The sequence below is a fragment of the Acartia tonsa genome, chromosome 10 (genome assembly GCF_053477335.1).
Source record: "Acartia tonsa isolate MP-2025a chromosome 10, ASM5347733v1, whole genome shotgun sequence".
In the NCBI taxonomy this organism is placed as follows: domain Eukaryota; kingdom Metazoa; phylum Arthropoda; class Copepoda; order Calanoida; family Acartiidae; genus Acartia; species Acartia tonsa.
The window spans coordinates 13,687,864-13,705,699 of record NC_137269.1 but is presented as its reverse complement, the minus strand read 5'-3'; the positions used below and the strand labels follow the sequence as shown (position 1 = coordinate 13,705,699).

Here is a 17,836-nt window from a genome sequence, read left to right as displayed (position 1 = left end):
TTACAAAAAATTTAAATGAATTCAGATTAACCTTGTACTAAAAATAAATATTTATTTATACTAAATTTGGTATGATTTTTCACTATATCTAGGCATCTGTTAATTTTCATAACAGTAAATATTTACTCTATAACTCAATTTATCCGTTGGTTGATCAACAATGTTTTGTGCTACTTATTGATGTGTTCATTCTTGTCTTAATATTTTTAGATAAATTTCCTTTAGGTTATGTAAAGAGAATAGATAGCACTTAAATCCTTATACTAAAGTAACAGGATGTCTGTGTATCTGTGTGTCTGTCTGTGTGTCTGTACCGAAGGATCTCGCTAACCGCTAAACCGATCGAGTTCTCCTTAACAGGGTAGCTTCTCATAAGTCCCGGGAAGGTTTATAACTATTTTGGGGGAGGGTACCACCACCCTCCCAAGAGAAATGACAAAAAAATCAAAAAACATTCAAATTTAGAGGAGACTTCAACGTCAAATAAGGTGGTATCGTACATAAAAAATTAACTTTAACAAACAACAACATTTAAATTGCCACTAGAGGCCTCTAGGGGCGTAGCCGCTAGTAAATAAATAAACAAAGAATGAGTTATATATGTTTAAAAATAAAAATATTTAAAATTTTGAGGATAGTTAAAATATAAAATAAGAATATCAGGGACGTCTAAGAGGGGTGGGGTGGTGGATAGTTGTATAAAGGGGTGATTATCCTAGCCCCACACATATTTAGAGGTACTTTATGTTTTATATATAACTAGAGGCTACGCCCCCTTGAGGCCTCTAGGGGCATTTGAGGATGGGGGAGTTGAATTCGATAACCCAATTTTTATTTTAGATTTAAAAAGAAAAAGTTACATTTTTTACATTTTTTTGGAGGGTCGTTCCTCCAATTTTAAATCTAAAATTTTTCTTCCGTGAGTTGATTTTTTCTAGGGGCAATTTCTCTTGAGGGGTGTTGATACCCTCCCTCAAAATAGTATAAACCTTCCCAGGACCTAAGAGAAGCTACCCAATGAAGGAGAACCTGATCGGTTCAACGGTTAACGAGATCCTTTGGTACAAAAACATACAAACCACAAACACACAGACAGAAACCCTGTTACTTTATTATCAGGATTTAATGTCTCTTCTCACTACTTACTAAATTTCTATATATTTTTTTTTTTGGGGGGGGGAGGGGTATTGATGTTTCCTTACTTATAGAAAAACATCGATTAAAAAAATATTTACTTTTAAAATAAGGTTCAATAGAGGCATATTAATTTTTAAAAAAGAATTCGTAACCATCCACCCCCGCCCCCCCCCCCCCCCCAGAAAAAAATATTTATTGCCAAGTCTTCATCCCCGCATCCCTGTGACGTATAAATGGCAGACAAAATGCATTTGCAAAGATTGAAAATTAACCCAGGAATTTTAAATTGTCATTCTTGTCTTTTATTTTAGTACTAGTATCTAGGGAGGGAAGGGTTATTGGAATACAATTACACTGGTGCTCAAAGTTTATAAACGCGTTGTCTAATTGGTTGACAAAACGTTGTGATCTTTCATTAAATCTTAATTGGTTGGTTCAAATTTAAAATTATTGAACTGTCACCTAATGATTGTAATCTAAAGGCAAAGGATGTTTTGTTTTGTTATCCCTGAGGATTTACGACAATTTATTGTCCATGATACAGGTTGATAAGCTACATCTTGTCTTTATCTAACGAATAAATTTTAAAACAAATAGTTGTCAAATTTTGAATAAAAGAAGATTTTTATCGAAATAAAACTTAGTTATTATACAAGTTTTTCATTCATTGACTACAAATGTGTGCTATGGTCTTCAATTATAGGAAAGATCGCGTTAACTGCTAGAATTATACACCTAACTAAATCACTTATCACATTGATTTTTCGGTGCATCTCAGCTTTGAAACCAATATTATGAAGAAAAAAATATAGAGGGGAGAGGGAGAGTTTTTTCCTGTACCTAACCATGTCAGGCTACCCAGTACCCAATATAACTTTATCTAACCTGCCATAAAGTAATGAACTAGTATTTCTAAGTGTTACTTTAGGCCCTAAAAGGGAATGCATTGATTTGCTGTATTATTGCATATTAAATTGAATTATTTGCCTAGTACGAGAAACTGTGGTAAAGATACTGTGTTCTGCATCCGGACTGACTTAGATCCTGAAAAATAAAAATATCATTATATAAAAGTAACAGGATATCTAGCGTTTTCCTTCAAAAACTAAAATTGTCAGTAAATGGTCGACTTCCGCCCATCCCCATCCTTCCAGTGCCCCTAGAAGCCTCTAGGTATGTAACTACTAGTACATACATATATAGTGGCGTTATCCAATAGATTTATAAAATATGCTGAAAGAATCGCTTAATATTGTTAAAAAGCTTTGCTCATTTACTCTTTTTTATTTGGATATTATTATTTTTTTAGTAGGTAAGCTGCTCTATAATTCTGTGAATCTGTATGTCTATACGTCTGTGTAAAACATTTTGTGAAAACGTAATTTTCTCCGCACTTACATTAGATAGACAGAATAATTTTTCTGTAAGAATTTAATATAGAAATGAGCATCAAGTATATAGTTTACTTAGTCGGTTGGTCTGTAAAATTGACAAATTTAAAGTAATTTTAAGAATAAAGTTCTCACCTAACTAGATATTCTTCGAGGAATAAAAATGCCTCCCTATAATCTTTTTATAATGTGTTTGTTTTGACATAGTTTTATAAGTACTTAAAAATGCTTTTCTAGAATATTATATTTTTAAAGCTAAAAATGGAAAACTGTAAAAAGCTTGCATTGATCTGGGACAGGGACACGTATTCAAACATTTTAAAACATGTTTTTGTGCATCATCAGTTTTACAAAGAAGTTCAAAGCCTGTCTCAAGCTTAAGATATCGGTAACCGCTGAACCGAGAAGGTTGCGCTTCTAAGGGAATATTTATACTTGTCCTGTAGATTTAAGCTAATTTTCGGGAAAGGAATGGACAACCCCCACTCGAAAAATCACTCACCAGAATTTTTTTTAGTATTTTTAAAAACACAAGGGGGGGGGGGAGGAATATCCCCTTCGCCAATGGAGGCTAGTGGCAGATCCAATAGTGATTGATAAAATAGTAGCATTTATATTCCTGTTACTGACATACATCACCAAAATTTGTATGAATATAACCTGGGGCAAAAGTAAAGCACTGTTATACCCCTATACAAAATGTCTACTCTTTCATACTATAAGTACAATGTGGTAAATATTTCATACATGTTTCACAATATTGAAAATAGAAACATTTAATGTTTAAAATCACTTCTTAATTAAGAATTTTAAAATATTGTTGCTTACTCTTAGAATGTTTGTCGAGCACTGAACCCCTCCATCATATTTTTAAAATAAATGAAAAATAAGGTTTGTTTATTTTTCTATGCCTAATTCTTACTAGTGGCAATAGCCATGCAGGACCTAAACCTGCGGTCCTAACTCTGTTAAGTACCTACCTGTTAAACTATCAAAAACAAATAATCGGAAAACTACATCCCCAACCCTCTTATTCACAAGGAAAATTGCGAAATATGTTATAACTTAGGTAGTGATACTCGCAAGATTGGGTAAATATTAACATGAATTATGCATTTTTAGCCATTGAGTTTTCAGGTTTAAGTCTGGACTTTAAGCTTTTCAATAGAAGTATTAGAATTAAATTTACAGATTTTGTGTCCTGCAGATAGCATTACTAGGGGAATTACTTTGGCCATTACCAGAGGCAACGATACAATTAATTAGGACTTCCAGACAAATATAATACAACCAAAGTATTAGTTGTTTGTATGATGATACGTCTTACTCAGGCTGTAAGGAAGAAGACTTATATCATGAACTAGCGGATCCCACCTCCCACTCTCCTACAGGCTTCAGGGAATTTGAATTGAGAAGATGGGGGGGGGGGGTCGACATTCACTTACTTTTTTAACGTCATTTTTTTCGTAGAGCGTTGTCTCTTGAGAAGGTGGTGTTACCCAAAATAGTTATAATCCTTCTCAGGACTACGACCGAAGCTGCCAAGCCAAGGCATCGTTTATATTATACAAAATAAGAAGCAAAATAATGTAATTATTGACATAAAATCTAATTTAAATTTAGTAAGAAGATGATTTGACTGACACACTATTTCATATCGGCTTATCAACTCAACAAGGATGTATAATTATAATAGAAGCAAAACTTTTGCAAATTTTGGTTAACGTAATATTGATAATCCTTAAATAAAAGTAGCAGGATGTCTATGTGTGTGTTTCGAAGGATATCGCTAACAGCTAAACCGATATATTTTACATGTGTGACGCTTCTTATAGGTCTAGAGAGGGTTAAAGCTTTTTTCGTCTATAGCCTCTATGGGAGTACGGGGGAAGTCAGTAAATTGTCTAATACCTCCCCAACATATTCATTAAGCTTCGCTGAAAAGAAAATCTAATTTGGACAAGCATTTTTCAAGATATTTAGCTCTATACTAAATAAACCATAATACTAAAAAATGCCGAGGATAATATAAAAACAAAATTACAACAGCCACACAAACCAAATGGCAAGAGAGACTGCGTTGCTAAAAAAAGTTGATATTGTCTTGATGTTGAAAACTAATCAGAAACTTTTATACCCAGGGGACCTGTGGCTTTTTTACTCCGCATTTTTTATTATATTTTTTGGAAATATAGCTTCTCTAAAAACATAAACTGTTATGTCAAACGCGAGACAATGTATTAAAAAAAAAAAATAAGGGGCATGACATGGTCAAAAAACAAATATTTCAGGTTGATCATTATCTTATTAGCTTTTCCTTCCTATTGGAACATTATTAAGTCGATAATATTTCTTGATTTCTTTTAGTTAATACTATATATGTAGTCACTAGCGGCTGCGCCCCTTGCATCTAGGGGCTCTGTATTTCAAGAGGTAGGAAATGGCAAAAAATGGCCTAAAACCATCCCAAGACATAAATCCGTAATTTTAAGAATAGTAAATATGTCGCCAAGACAAAAATTGTTCTATTGATCTATAGTCAACATTAACAACAATTTAAATGTCGACAGAATGCAGAAATTTTGACAGAGCATGTCGATACTATGTCAGGCGCAATGACCACAGTTATCTTTTATCCCAAAGTCAACTATAACACCATCCATATCACATGTCGACATAATTCTGAAAGATTTTCCAGGGGCATCTTACTCATAATTTAAACATATTAAAATCAACCAATTTTTCAATTAAAGCCCCAAAATTAATACAGCATATCAATTGAAATCTTACAATCATACATATTCACATAGCGATTCTAGAGCAAGAAACTTTAACTTTCAGCAATCAACAAACGAAAACTTCAGTCCTATGTAATTTTGGGTCCAGAATCATAATCTGTTAAAACTAAAATCCTATGTCTTCCTATTTGCAATAAAATCGCATTAAAATTGCAACAAATATTTGCGATACCTTATTTTCATCTTATAAGAAACAATAATCCATTTTGCTAAAACAAAAATTAAAGTTAACCATTTATTCATACTTTCATATCTTTAAATTTGCAAAAAAATATTTTTTTTTTGCAGAATAATGCCATTTTTGTCAGCGATATAAAAAGTCTCCTTTAAAACAGATTGTTAGAAAAAAAAGTAAATGTAAGCATTATAATATGTTTTTCTGAAGTCATTTAATAAATTTATACAGTAAAAACCGGAATTGTGCAACTTATTTGAATGAAAAGCCAAAAAACGTAATTTGCAAAAAAATTGCAACCCCTAAATCACCTAGAAAAATAAACTTTTAACCAAACTAAAGTAATATGTTTTTAAAAACATTAAAAAATATTAATCTTTTATAAAATAAAGTTTGTTTAAAAAGTTCTAATCAAATAGAACAGGGCAAAATTATTTTTTCAAAATGTAAACAAACACTTAACTTTGAATATTTCTATAGTTTTTCTAAAACTTAAAAATCAAATCGTACTCAAAATCAATGTTTTGTTTGTTAAATCTTCTTGTGGCGAGATTTTTAAATGTTATTTTTTTATATGTATTGAATAATCATAAAAAAAAGAAAAAAAATTGCATTAAGCCGATTCAAATATATTAAATATTTCCTTATTAAGGCAGCAAAATAAAAAAAGGTGTTAAATAAAAATTATCTATTTTTATTTTTTAAGCTGTATAACTTTTTAAAAAATTTAAAAACATGATTTTTGCAAAAATAGATATTTTTTCATTAAAAGGAAATATTGTTTTTCTAATCAGCTGTTATCAAAGAATATATCGTTTTCTTATGTTGGGCTAAGAATAGTAATTTCAAGGGATCAACAGCCGCGCACAGCCTAAAATTCCGCAGGTGTGCAAAATAAGATTTTAATAAGGAGAATTGTCTGTTAAGAAACAAATTTAGATATCCTGCTTAATTTTATAAAGTTATAATATGATGATTTAACTGAGGCTTACCCGCAGCTGCTGAACCCTGTTAATTTTAAAAACTATATTCATATTAATAAGATTAAGTTTGAAATTTGCAGTCACAGGAGCCGATAAAATTTTCCTGGTGACCGGGAGGATCATACTTGAATCATAAATTTAGATTGCACTCTCATTTTAATTGCGTGAAAGATTGAGTTACGCCCTCTGTTCCCTCCAAACAGTAATTATTTGGTCGCCCCAAAATAGACATTAAAAAACAAGGATGACAACATCCATAAAAGCGAAGCTCTGAAACGGTAGGAAACAAGGTTAATACCTGTAGATTGTCAGAACTCATTAATTAATATATAAAAGTATAAAAATCGAAAAAAAGTAAATTTGTTAAAAATACATGACAATGTTTAAGGACATACTTACATTTTTAGGACTTGGTTATAGAGATGCTTCACTTATGAAATTGTACTTTGTTGTCCTAGGAATCAGTATTCCAAAAATCAGATCAATTGGATAATAACATCACATACAAATTTGTTGTTTAAAAGTAAAAAAATCTACATGTTTAAAATGGACGTACGGACATTCTAGTATTGAATATAGAGTTGCTACGCTTTCTGAATTGTACCTTACTATAAAAGGAATCACCCTTTAAAGTTTCAAATTTATAGGACAACTCTAACATGCCATTATTAACGAAAAGAGCTATTCGTTCCGGACGAACGGACGGACCGACCCTAATTATAGAAAAACTCGCTTTTAAAAATGCATCTATAAATTCTAAAGGATAAATAAGGGCAGAAAAATAGCCTAAAACCACCTCAGGACCTACAGAAAGCTTCAATGTAAAGGAGAACCATATCGGGTCAAAGGTTAGCAAAAACCTTTGCCTCAGACAAAAAAAGCTTACTACTTTATATAGTAACAACTGCGTCCTAAGTATCTTGGGATATTTGAAGGGATATAAAAGGGCAAAAAATAGCTTTAAACCAACGGACGACTATTAAATAAAATTAAAATAGCATAACACCTTCCCAAAAATAAGAAGCTTCGCTGTAAAGGAGAACCATATCAGTCCTGATTATTCAGTCCTGACACTATACAAGTGTTAATGTCCGTTTGCCCTCCGTTCCAGAGCTTCGCTTTTATCGATGTTGTCATCCTTGTTTCATTTGCAAATTGAATAAATGTTTGCGGGAGATAATTTAAATTTCGTCTTAGTTACCGCAAAATAATGCGGCACTGCTATGACTGTAATAAAAAAAACTCCAATACTGATGGATTAACACTTTTTTTTATATATGATTATATCTTATAAAATCAAATACGAACGCTATTACATTAAAAATCTGTTATAAATTACATTAAATTAATATTATTATTTTTTTACCACTGGGAGTTAATAATGTGAATGTTGTAAAAATTATAGCAGACAGATCTAAATTTCAAATTTAGAAAGGTGAAATTTTCAGGGATATAAAAAATAAGTGCAGAATTTTATTCATTTAAAAAGATAATCTAATTAATTGTAAATAATCGTATTTCAATATAATATATTTTTGATAGGCAATATATTAACCCTAAAAATTGAAAGTCGTCGTAGTACTTTTAAGAATAAGGTTTTTAATTTTTTTAAAAAAATTAAATATCTCTGAAGAAGGGGAAAGAAGGATTTAACCGTAAATGAAAACATGAAATATAGGCCTTAATTATATCGCCACACTTTGCGGATTCTTGCGGAAAGGTGTAGCTACAGCGGTGCTATCACAACCCCCCCCCCCCCCCCCCACTTCCTTCCACAATATTCAAATAAAGAGGGGTGAATTTTTATTCCTATGCCCATTCTCTACAAGGACCCTAAATAAGTGCAGCCCATACCTGCGGTGCTCTAAATCCTGCAGGAATACGAAATACCCAAGTAAGGGGAGGGGAATGGGCAGTGTAAGAGATCAACAATGTTCTTTGTGTAACTGTTACAGACCGACGATCTAAACTTGTAAAAAAGATTTCTGTCCTTTTAAAATTCTTACCGTCTGCCCATTTATATCTGAGATCTGTCATAGTGTAGCCAAAACTTTCAATCTCAACTGTACACAGCTGGCTGTCCATGGGGAAGTTGGACAGGTCCATGGGACAGGTAGCCTTGATGGTCAACCTCATACTACGCAGGATCTCGCCAGTATGCATTATCCTTAAACAAAACATAATGTATTTTACCATCGGACACCAAGAGTGTCCTGAAAAGGTCAAGGGGAGGGAGGGGGTCAAATACGCCACCTTACTATCTTAGCTCCTTTTACAGCTAACGATCTGATATTTTTTGTGTAAATTCCTTTCACCCCCAAATTTTCTGACTATAACACTGTTCTTTTACTTTTCCTTCCTTTATCCTTTTATCTAACAACCTTTGACTTTAGGTTCCTAAATACTAAAAAAAAATAACAGATAAATATATTTGATATTTAATGTAATTCTTAACAATTCTTTTAACAAGTTCAAATTTTGTCTTCCTACTTATATTATTCTATAATTGTTATCATATGTTTTTTAATATGCAAGGAAAAAAATCCTCGGTGCAATAGATTTTTATTTATTGAAAATTTGATATTTATTTAAACAAAATATTGATAACAAATGACCTTGCAAATTTCATGTAGATACCACATATCTGCTAAAAACTGGTTATATATCAATAATAATTATTATTCATTATTATTTGTAACATAATATTATCATTGCCATACCAAAGAGGGATAAGATAATAAATGTAAAATAAATCTTTTTATAATTCTCCCTGAATCTCCGCCCAACACTAATTTACGAAAAGCAAATTTTTACACACGATAAATTATGAATTCTTTGTTCACTATATTCCTAGAAACATTTTAGACGTTTTCCCACTTGAGTTTTTTTTTCAATTTTGAAAATTTTGTAACAAAAGCTAAAATCTACATTATTAACTTCAAAAGTACTTTAGACTTCAACCAATCGGACCTTTTAAAAGTGTACAGGTTTTTTCGTCCTTTTTGGTTTTGTTCATTTCAGATTAACCCTCGAAAAGAATATTTTCTACAACCCAATAAACACAAATGAAATAATTAAGGTGAAGGGTGTCATATACATGGAAAATGTACTGTGATAACTCAACATTAAATGACTATAGGAACCGTGTAAGAGTAGAAGGGGTTGTGCGTAGTGCAGTGTGTATATGATTTAATATCATGCACTGCAATGTACTATGGTACACAAATGTGCATTCTATATTTTCGATTACTTGATTAAATAATTCAGAGTACTGTAGTATGGTCTATAAATGTGCATTTAATAGAAATTTCACTAAAATATACTAAGGTCTATAATGGTGCATTGAATTTTTTTGGACTGTATATACAATGGACAACAGGAGAGTAAATTTTTTTATATTTAAATACAAATAACAGCAGTATATGAATCCAGCAAATTGTACTAGCAAATACCAAATACCAATTTATATTTTTGTCCTACCAATGGTCCATAGCACACTGCAGCTATGATAATTATTTTGTCACTTGTAAGGTCCGTTGTGGCTTGCAGAGGATATTAATGTGTTGAATGATACCATTTACATAATCAAGTTATCTTTAACCACTAATCAATAAACAGAATAAATGTATAAATAGAGACATTTAATCTGCTATTTTACTCATTTACTTGTAACATTGTTTGTAAAATTAAGTTTTCATACCTAGAAATAACCAAAAATTAATATTGAAAAGGTATATTAATTTTCTTTTACTTTATAATGGTCATTAACAATATGACAATGAAATCCTCTTTTTAACCAACTTTAACCTTCAAAAATGTATGTTAATCTTTGCTTTTTGGGTTTTAAATGCTTCTAACATACACAAACATTACATGATTAAATTAACTTAATAATTGTCCAGGACCGAAGTATTGGCCTATGTCTAAGGTTAACCCAAAAATCAATATACTATGTGTGTGTGTGTGTGTGTGTGTGTGTATGTATGTGTATACCTAATTATTCATACAGGATAGATACCTTACTACTATGTACTTGAATATTTACTAATACACAAGTAACTTTTACCTCACTTCAAGAAAACAACAGTAACTAATGTGGAATTCTTTGGTTTTAGAAAAGCTAGTTTAGATTATTATACTTATATACTTAAACCGGTAGACCAACGTGGTTATTCTTTACAATGACGCTCCCTATAGGTATATTAAAGATTTATAACTTTTTGGTATCTTCTTCCCCCTTAAAAAAATCTCCCCTAGAAAAAATACCCCCTCCTTTTCTATCAATTATAATAATCAACAGGAGAAGTTATTTTATCATAATTGGGGATGTATATTGACTTATCATCCATTGTCTTATCCCTTAAATCCCTGATGTGTATTTTATATTTCTCCTTGTATATTCATTTGCAAGCTTGCAGGTGATTACACATGACGACAATGTTAGCATTAAAAACAAACAGACCAATAAACAAATACTCTTTATTCTTCAATAAAAAACGTATTTTTAAAGTACAAATTTAATATAATTACCTAACAATTGTTATGAAATGAAATAAAAGTTTAAATATAGACTAATCCTTTTTTGTATATTTAGGTTGAATTATCCTATTTTGCAAAATTTATTACATTTATGTAAAAGATATAAAATTGAGGACTGGGTAGCCGTAGCCAAGCAACCTGCAGTGACCCAAAACAGATTTAGTTGTTCATAAAAAGCAGACGCAGTCGCAATTTTTAACATATGTTGCATCTGCTAAAAACTCGGCAGCTATCTTAGATGATTCACTAAAATTGCCTTACAAAACTAACCTACCCCCCCCCCCCCCCCCCTTTATTAAACAGAAGTCTTTACAAATTTCAGCCGCCAGAAAAAATATCTATGCTGCAGTTAAGCTGTTATTTGTTCAAAAATTATCACAAAGCAGACGTCCTAAAAATGTGCAACTGCCGAGCCCGTCGTATTTTGTATGTTTAACATTTAATCAAAGTATTTTTAAACCTTATATTAGCAAAGTTGAGTAATAAAGCAAATAGTTCATGCATGAAGAATTAAAAAAAAAACAAGGAAGTTTGCGTTTACTTATTAAATTTATCTATTTAAATCCACAATACCAAAAATGTCTTTTTTTTTAAATTATGCAATTCAAGATTAAAGTAAAACAAAAGAGGGGAAGGGGTTAAATATCTCTATGACCCCGACCCCGTGGACCCTCTGTATCTACTTTAAAATTGGGTCTTTGAATATCAGCCAATAGCGTCAAAAATATTAACACAGCCAAGTTGCTACAAAAGAGCAGAAAGCAATTTGCTAGTAGACAAAAAAGGCGCCCAAACACTAGATTCAGGTAGTTATCTGGATTCTGGATAATATATCTATACTTATACAATTATTAACACAAGTGTATCAAGAGTATAACAAACTTATTATCAATAAATAATTTTGTAGATTAGTTTTGCCGCAAGTAATATATGCAAAATTCCCTTTCTCCTGGTAATTAGAACTAAAACCTCTGTACTAGCATGGTTCAAAATAAGTTAGCATTCAGATTAACAAAACTAATTTAGGTTCCACCATGCAGGGATAAGACAATGGAGGACAAATTTATGTGCACCCCAAATTTTGATTAACAAAAAAAACTCTTCTGTAGATTATAATTTTTGGTGGAAAAGTTTGAACACTGCTAGTTTTGAAGTTCCCAAAGTTTTAAAGCCAAAATTGACATATTGTATAATACTTTGGGTACCAGTATGTGTTAAATTTTCACAAAGCGAAGAATAATTTCTAGGAGGCATTATATGTTATATGCGAAGCATTTCTTTAATCAAGTCCTAACTTTTAATTATGTCTCAGCAGTAACAGTATCTTGTATTTGATAATGTCCACCAAATTCACATACAATTTTGATATTACTTATAAATTCATATTTTGCTTATAAAGCTCTGACAGTCTATAATTTCTAATGTTTGTTTTTCCTTCAGTCTGATTTTATAGCTTCAATTTTGTAGATGTAGCCTTGATTACATATGATTATTACTCGGATAATAGCGTAATTTTGAGAAGGGCTATTTTGCATTGAGTAATAATTGTAAAAATAATGCACTCTCTAAACAGTAAACCTTTGAAATCAAGTCGGGTATACATATAAATCTTTTTTGCAACTTTAAATGCTCCTTACTACCTGCACAGAATAGGGTCGTACTAGAAAAGGACGAACTTAGCACAAATTATTTACTAACCATGACTCGAAAATTACAAGAAGATCACGATGCATGCAAATTCAAAGTAATTAAAAAATACATTCCTTCCTTCCTTAGGATATGCGACTTGATCCAACCTTTGCTTTTTTACTAGGTATTGGGTGGTTTCTCTCATAGTGCCTAGTCGAGCACTGAAATCCACCCGTTATTTTTAAATATATTGAAAATAAGAGTGGGGATGCTTTTTCTGTGTTTGTTTTTTTAGGTTTTTTAATGGGGGTAGATTGTAGTCCATTAGGGTTAGGCCATCAGAAGATCTAAATGCCCTCCCATTATTTTAATTTATTAAAAAAGGGGGAGATGTATCATTGTGCTCGTTATGCACTTTGCAGGAAATTACCAGGTATTTACTCTTCATATAAACATGAGATGTTCTTTTAGGTTAATTTATGAAAAAATATATGGTTTAATATTTCATTTGGAATCCTTATAATAAAGTAACAGGATGTTTGTACCGAAGGATCTTGCTAACCGCTGAAAATGGTTCTACTTTACTCTTAGATCTTGGGAAAGTTTATAACTATTTTGTTGGAGGGTACCAACATCCCTCAAGAGAAATCGCCCTGGAACCCCCACCTCAAAAAAATATCCCCCCTTAAAAAAATATGTTTACTCATTCATTTTAAATCTAAAATAAAAATTGAATTATCGAATTCATCTCCCTCCTTCTCAAGTGCCCCTAAAGGCATCAAATGAACGTATCCGATACTAGGTATTAAAGATGTTACGTCAAGACGTTTTTCGCTCCAGATTTTTTGTCAAGGGGAGAGGGGGGAAGATGGTGGTGGTGTAAGCGGATTAAATAGAAGATAAATTAAATCTCCAGTGTCCTTTCCCCTCCCTGCAGATAATGTAACTATAGATTTTCCATAATACTAATAGTTGAAGAATATGTAAATTGGTAATAAAAATATTTTCATACAGCTGAAGTACTATATAGAAGAAATGTTTGGTTCTAAGCAGCTCTGTACAATGTATAAATATTTAAGAAACTCTAAAATTCACTTTATTTATACATGTATATTCAAAAGTAATTGTTTTCAAATATTATGCTTTACCCGAGTAAAAAACGGCAAACTTTTATTGTTTTGTAGTAGTAAAGCTAAGCTCAAACTATGGTAATCCGTCCGCTTTTTTTCTCACTTGTTTTTGGATATATAAATAATTTATTACCTTAAGAATTGATTTTCAGTAGTGGCTTGATGGAACAGAGCAACCTTCTCATTCACAAAGAACGTGTCTGGTACCCAGATTGACTAAAATAGACTAATGGTCATAAAACTTTACTAATTTTGAAGGATTTTTAGGGATCTAAATGGACTAAAATAGACTAATGGTCATAGAATTATACCGATTTTGGAGGATTTTTAGGGATCTGAAGGAATAAGATGTTGAACGATAAATTCATTAATATCCATAAGGATGACGAGCAAAATTCTGAATATTAAATTATTGGTTGGAAAGTTTGAATGCTTCTAGTTTTAAACTAACTAATCATAATTCAATCAAATTTCTTAGACAACAAATAAGATTTCGTAGCGATGAAACTTTGGATACCAGTACAATTTACGAAGATGATTAAAGTCACTCCAAAGATTATGACGTCATACGATACAATAACCAATGAGAGGCCAGCATAAATTTTACCATTAGTTCATTACAGTGTATACTGGCCTCTCATTGGCTATTCTATCGTATGACGTCATAATCTGTGGAGGGACTTTAATCATCTTCATCCCCTGGTATTCCAAGAGTGTACGCAAGTTTAGAAAATACAAAGGAAAATAAGTGATACTGTTCAAAATTGGACCATTAAACAGCCTATCATCATTTAACTTTCCTACAAAGGCCGTACAATCAAAGGATATGTTATAAGTTTGTTTTATATGTTGCATTAGGGGGAGATTATATACTTTTTAAAAGCGAAGCTTTTCTATAATTAGGGTCGGTCCGTCCGTCCGTACGTCCGTCCGTCCGTAACGGATAGCTTTTTTCGTTAATTTAGGCATGTTAGAATTGTCTTATCGATTTCAAATTTTGCATGGTGATTCCTTTAATAGTTAGGTACAATTTAGAAAACGTGGCAACTCTATAATCACCACCAAAATGTCCGTACGTCTATTTTAAACATGTTGATTTTTTACTTTTTTAAGAACAAATTTTTATGTGACCTAATCATCCGATTGATCTGATTTTTGGTATATTAATTTCTGGGACAACAAATTATAATGTAATCAGCGAAGCAACTCTATAATCAAGTCCTAATAATGTTTTTCAACAAATTTACTTACAATTTTGCTTTGACTCTTATACATTTATATTATGATTATTCAGTTCTGATACTGTACAAGTGTTAATGTCCGTTTGTCCTACAGTTTCAGTGCTTCGCTTTTATGGATGTTGTCATCCTTGTTATTTTTAGAATTACTTGTAAAGAAAGAGGGAAAGAAAAGTGATATAATATTTATTATAATACTGACACCTAAATATTTAATACGCAAATAAAAGTATACACAGGACACACAAAAAAACCATATAAAACTTTATATATGTTAATTATTTATAATTAGGATCTTTCTTACTTGATTATTGATTATTGACTACTTAAAAAAAATTAAATAGTCAATCATGCCCTATTATGATTATCTTATACATTTATTCTTAATTTTTTTTCTGCTTAAACTTAAGAAGGGATCTTAACATATATGCCAATGGACAATAACTTGACAACCCCAGTTTATGATAAGAAATTACCTATCATGTAGTCTAAAAATATTGGTAGAACGTTTGGATACTGCTTGTTTGTACAACACAAATGATAAAAAGTCTCCAAAGATATAGCAAATGAGAAAACTGTTTGGGTTCCAGTTTAATTTACAGTCCATGTCCTTTCCCTGCCAGGTAATTATGGAGAACAAACCTTTATATATTCAGCACCAACAATCAGCTTGTCAAGGTTTGGTTTCTTTCTGAAGGACAACCTTCCATCCTTCCAAAATTGCCTAGAAATCATAGGTACAAGGATAGGACAATGGAAGATAACAATAACATGTTTCACGAAGTATTTAGGTGTGTTAATCTATCTATAATCTATTTTCTTACCCCCCCCCCTTAATTTTTTTCTTTTTAAACTAAAATTTAAATAGTGGGGTCGACTAACCCCCCCCCCAAAAAAAAAAAAAATAATCCCCTTCCATAATAATTTTAAAAAAAATTTTTCTTCAAACCTCTTAGGGCGAATACGCTAGTTTATAAAAATGATATAAAGTTTTGTGAAAATTACAATCAATAGACGAGTTGTGTATTGTTCTCCTAACTTTACATTTTTTGTCAACAATAAGATGATTATGTTTGTCGGCGGTTTCCCTGAAAGTACTTAGTCGAGCACATAACTCACCTTACTTTAAATATGTTAAATATAAGGGGGGAAGGGTAGATTTTCGTTATTTTTTCACGTTTCTTTCTTCTTTACATGGTAGCTCTATAGAGGATCAAGGTACCGATAGTATATTCCTCGCAATAGAAAAACTACTTCTTTCTATTTATTTTCATTTCTATTACAAAATACCGGGGGTCGGGGAATTCTATGCTCCGAACTTTGAGGGAAAGAACCAATTTGTCATTTTGCGGAAATTATAATTAAGTAAAAGTAAACAGAAGACATGGCATGAGATCTAACAAAAGTATTACAGGAGGTTTGTGTTTAGTCTGTCTGTGTAATACTACATTGAATAAGAAAGTCCAGACTTTTCAAGATAGCTTCCATTTGGTCATAGAAAAATTAGTTTATTCTCTCAGAAAATCAAATATACAAGTTTACCCCAGAATTCCAGTCTTCCTACAAGTGAATTGAATCTTTTTATGTTGGCGAGGAAGGTTTTTTTTCCTATGCCAAACCCCTGCGGCGTTTATGCCTGCGGTGCCCTACCCTAAAGGGCTACCCATTACCCAAGTTGACCAAACCTAAATTTTAGATTATTTGATAAAGGAGATAATTCATGTTACCATACCCCTTAATAGGGGATAGTTCGCACCCTGAGTGGATCTTTCTGCTAATCTGACCATTAACACTAACCGTAGAAACCAAAGGACATACGGACGGACAGACAGAGATCGTTATACCTTCCTATAAAGATTGTATTACCTAAAATACATATCAAAAGTAAAATCCATGAACTTCTCCGAGAGATCTTCAATGGAAAGAATGAACAAAGTGACTCCGACTGTAACTGGTTCTCCGCCGTAGTTGGGACGCACCCTCCGGTCATAACCAATCTATAAAAAAAACAGGAATGACAACATCATCAAAAGCAAAGCTCTAAATTCAGAAAAAAACATTAACACTGTAGCAAAATTGTGTAATTACAGGGTACTGTTTAAATTTTATGACTTGATTATACAGATGCTTCGCTTAAAAAGTGTATCTTGTTTTTCTATGAATTCAATTAATTTTTCAAATAATAAATGAATAGGATAAATGTATATGCACCTCCCTTGAACCAATATAAAACTTCCCTGAAAATTGTGGAACGATCAGTTATGATTTTAGGCTAAAGATAAGATATAAATTTTAGCTTTAAGAAAAAATAAAGAAAGAAATATTTTGATGAATTCTGCAAACATTTGTAAAATAAATGATGTTTAATCCTGTAAAACAAAAGTAAATTATATTACATAGGAAATACATGTAGAAGTAAATAAATTTTCTCTCTCTCTGGGGGTTGGTTATAAATGACTTTACAAATCATCTGACATCAGTTTTCACAGGGATGAAGGAAAACAACAATGAGAAAAATATTTAGTATCATTCAGATAGTTGTGTGACATATGCAATGACAAGTTTATTGATTCAAACAAGGATGACAACAACAAATAGTAGCGAAGCACAAAACAACCTATCTCATGTTCTAATATTTTTTCAATATAACAAACAAGTAAATCATATACTAGACTCCCGAGTCACTCGAGTCTCATTGGCAAAGGAATCATTAAAAAAACAGCTCTTTTTCTTATATAGCAGCTAAGAAATGTAAAACACAATTGTATCTACAAAATAGTAATAGACATTACTGATCAAACAACGGACCAAAAGAA

At 31.6% G+C, this 17,836-nt stretch overlaps 1 protein-coding gene across 1 annotated transcript in view; it reads right to left on the bottom strand.

Moving 5' to 3' along the window:
* LOC145330443 (gamma-aminobutyric acid receptor subunit beta-like) overlaps positions 1-17,836 on the bottom strand; it is a 68,193-nt gene that overhangs the window by 46,017 nt on the left and 4,340 nt on the right. Inside the window, exons 3-6 of the mRNA XM_080175077.1 lie at positions 16,887-17,017; positions 15,663-15,744; positions 13,916-13,998; positions 8,491-8,651 (exon numbers count right to left, since the gene is read on the bottom strand). Of these exons, the coding sequence (XP_080031203.1) occupies positions 8,491-8,651; positions 13,916-13,998; positions 15,663-15,744; positions 16,887-17,017 (457 nt within the window). The remainder of the gene's footprint in view (positions 1-8,490; positions 8,652-13,915; positions 13,999-15,662; positions 15,745-16,886; positions 17,018-17,836) is intronic.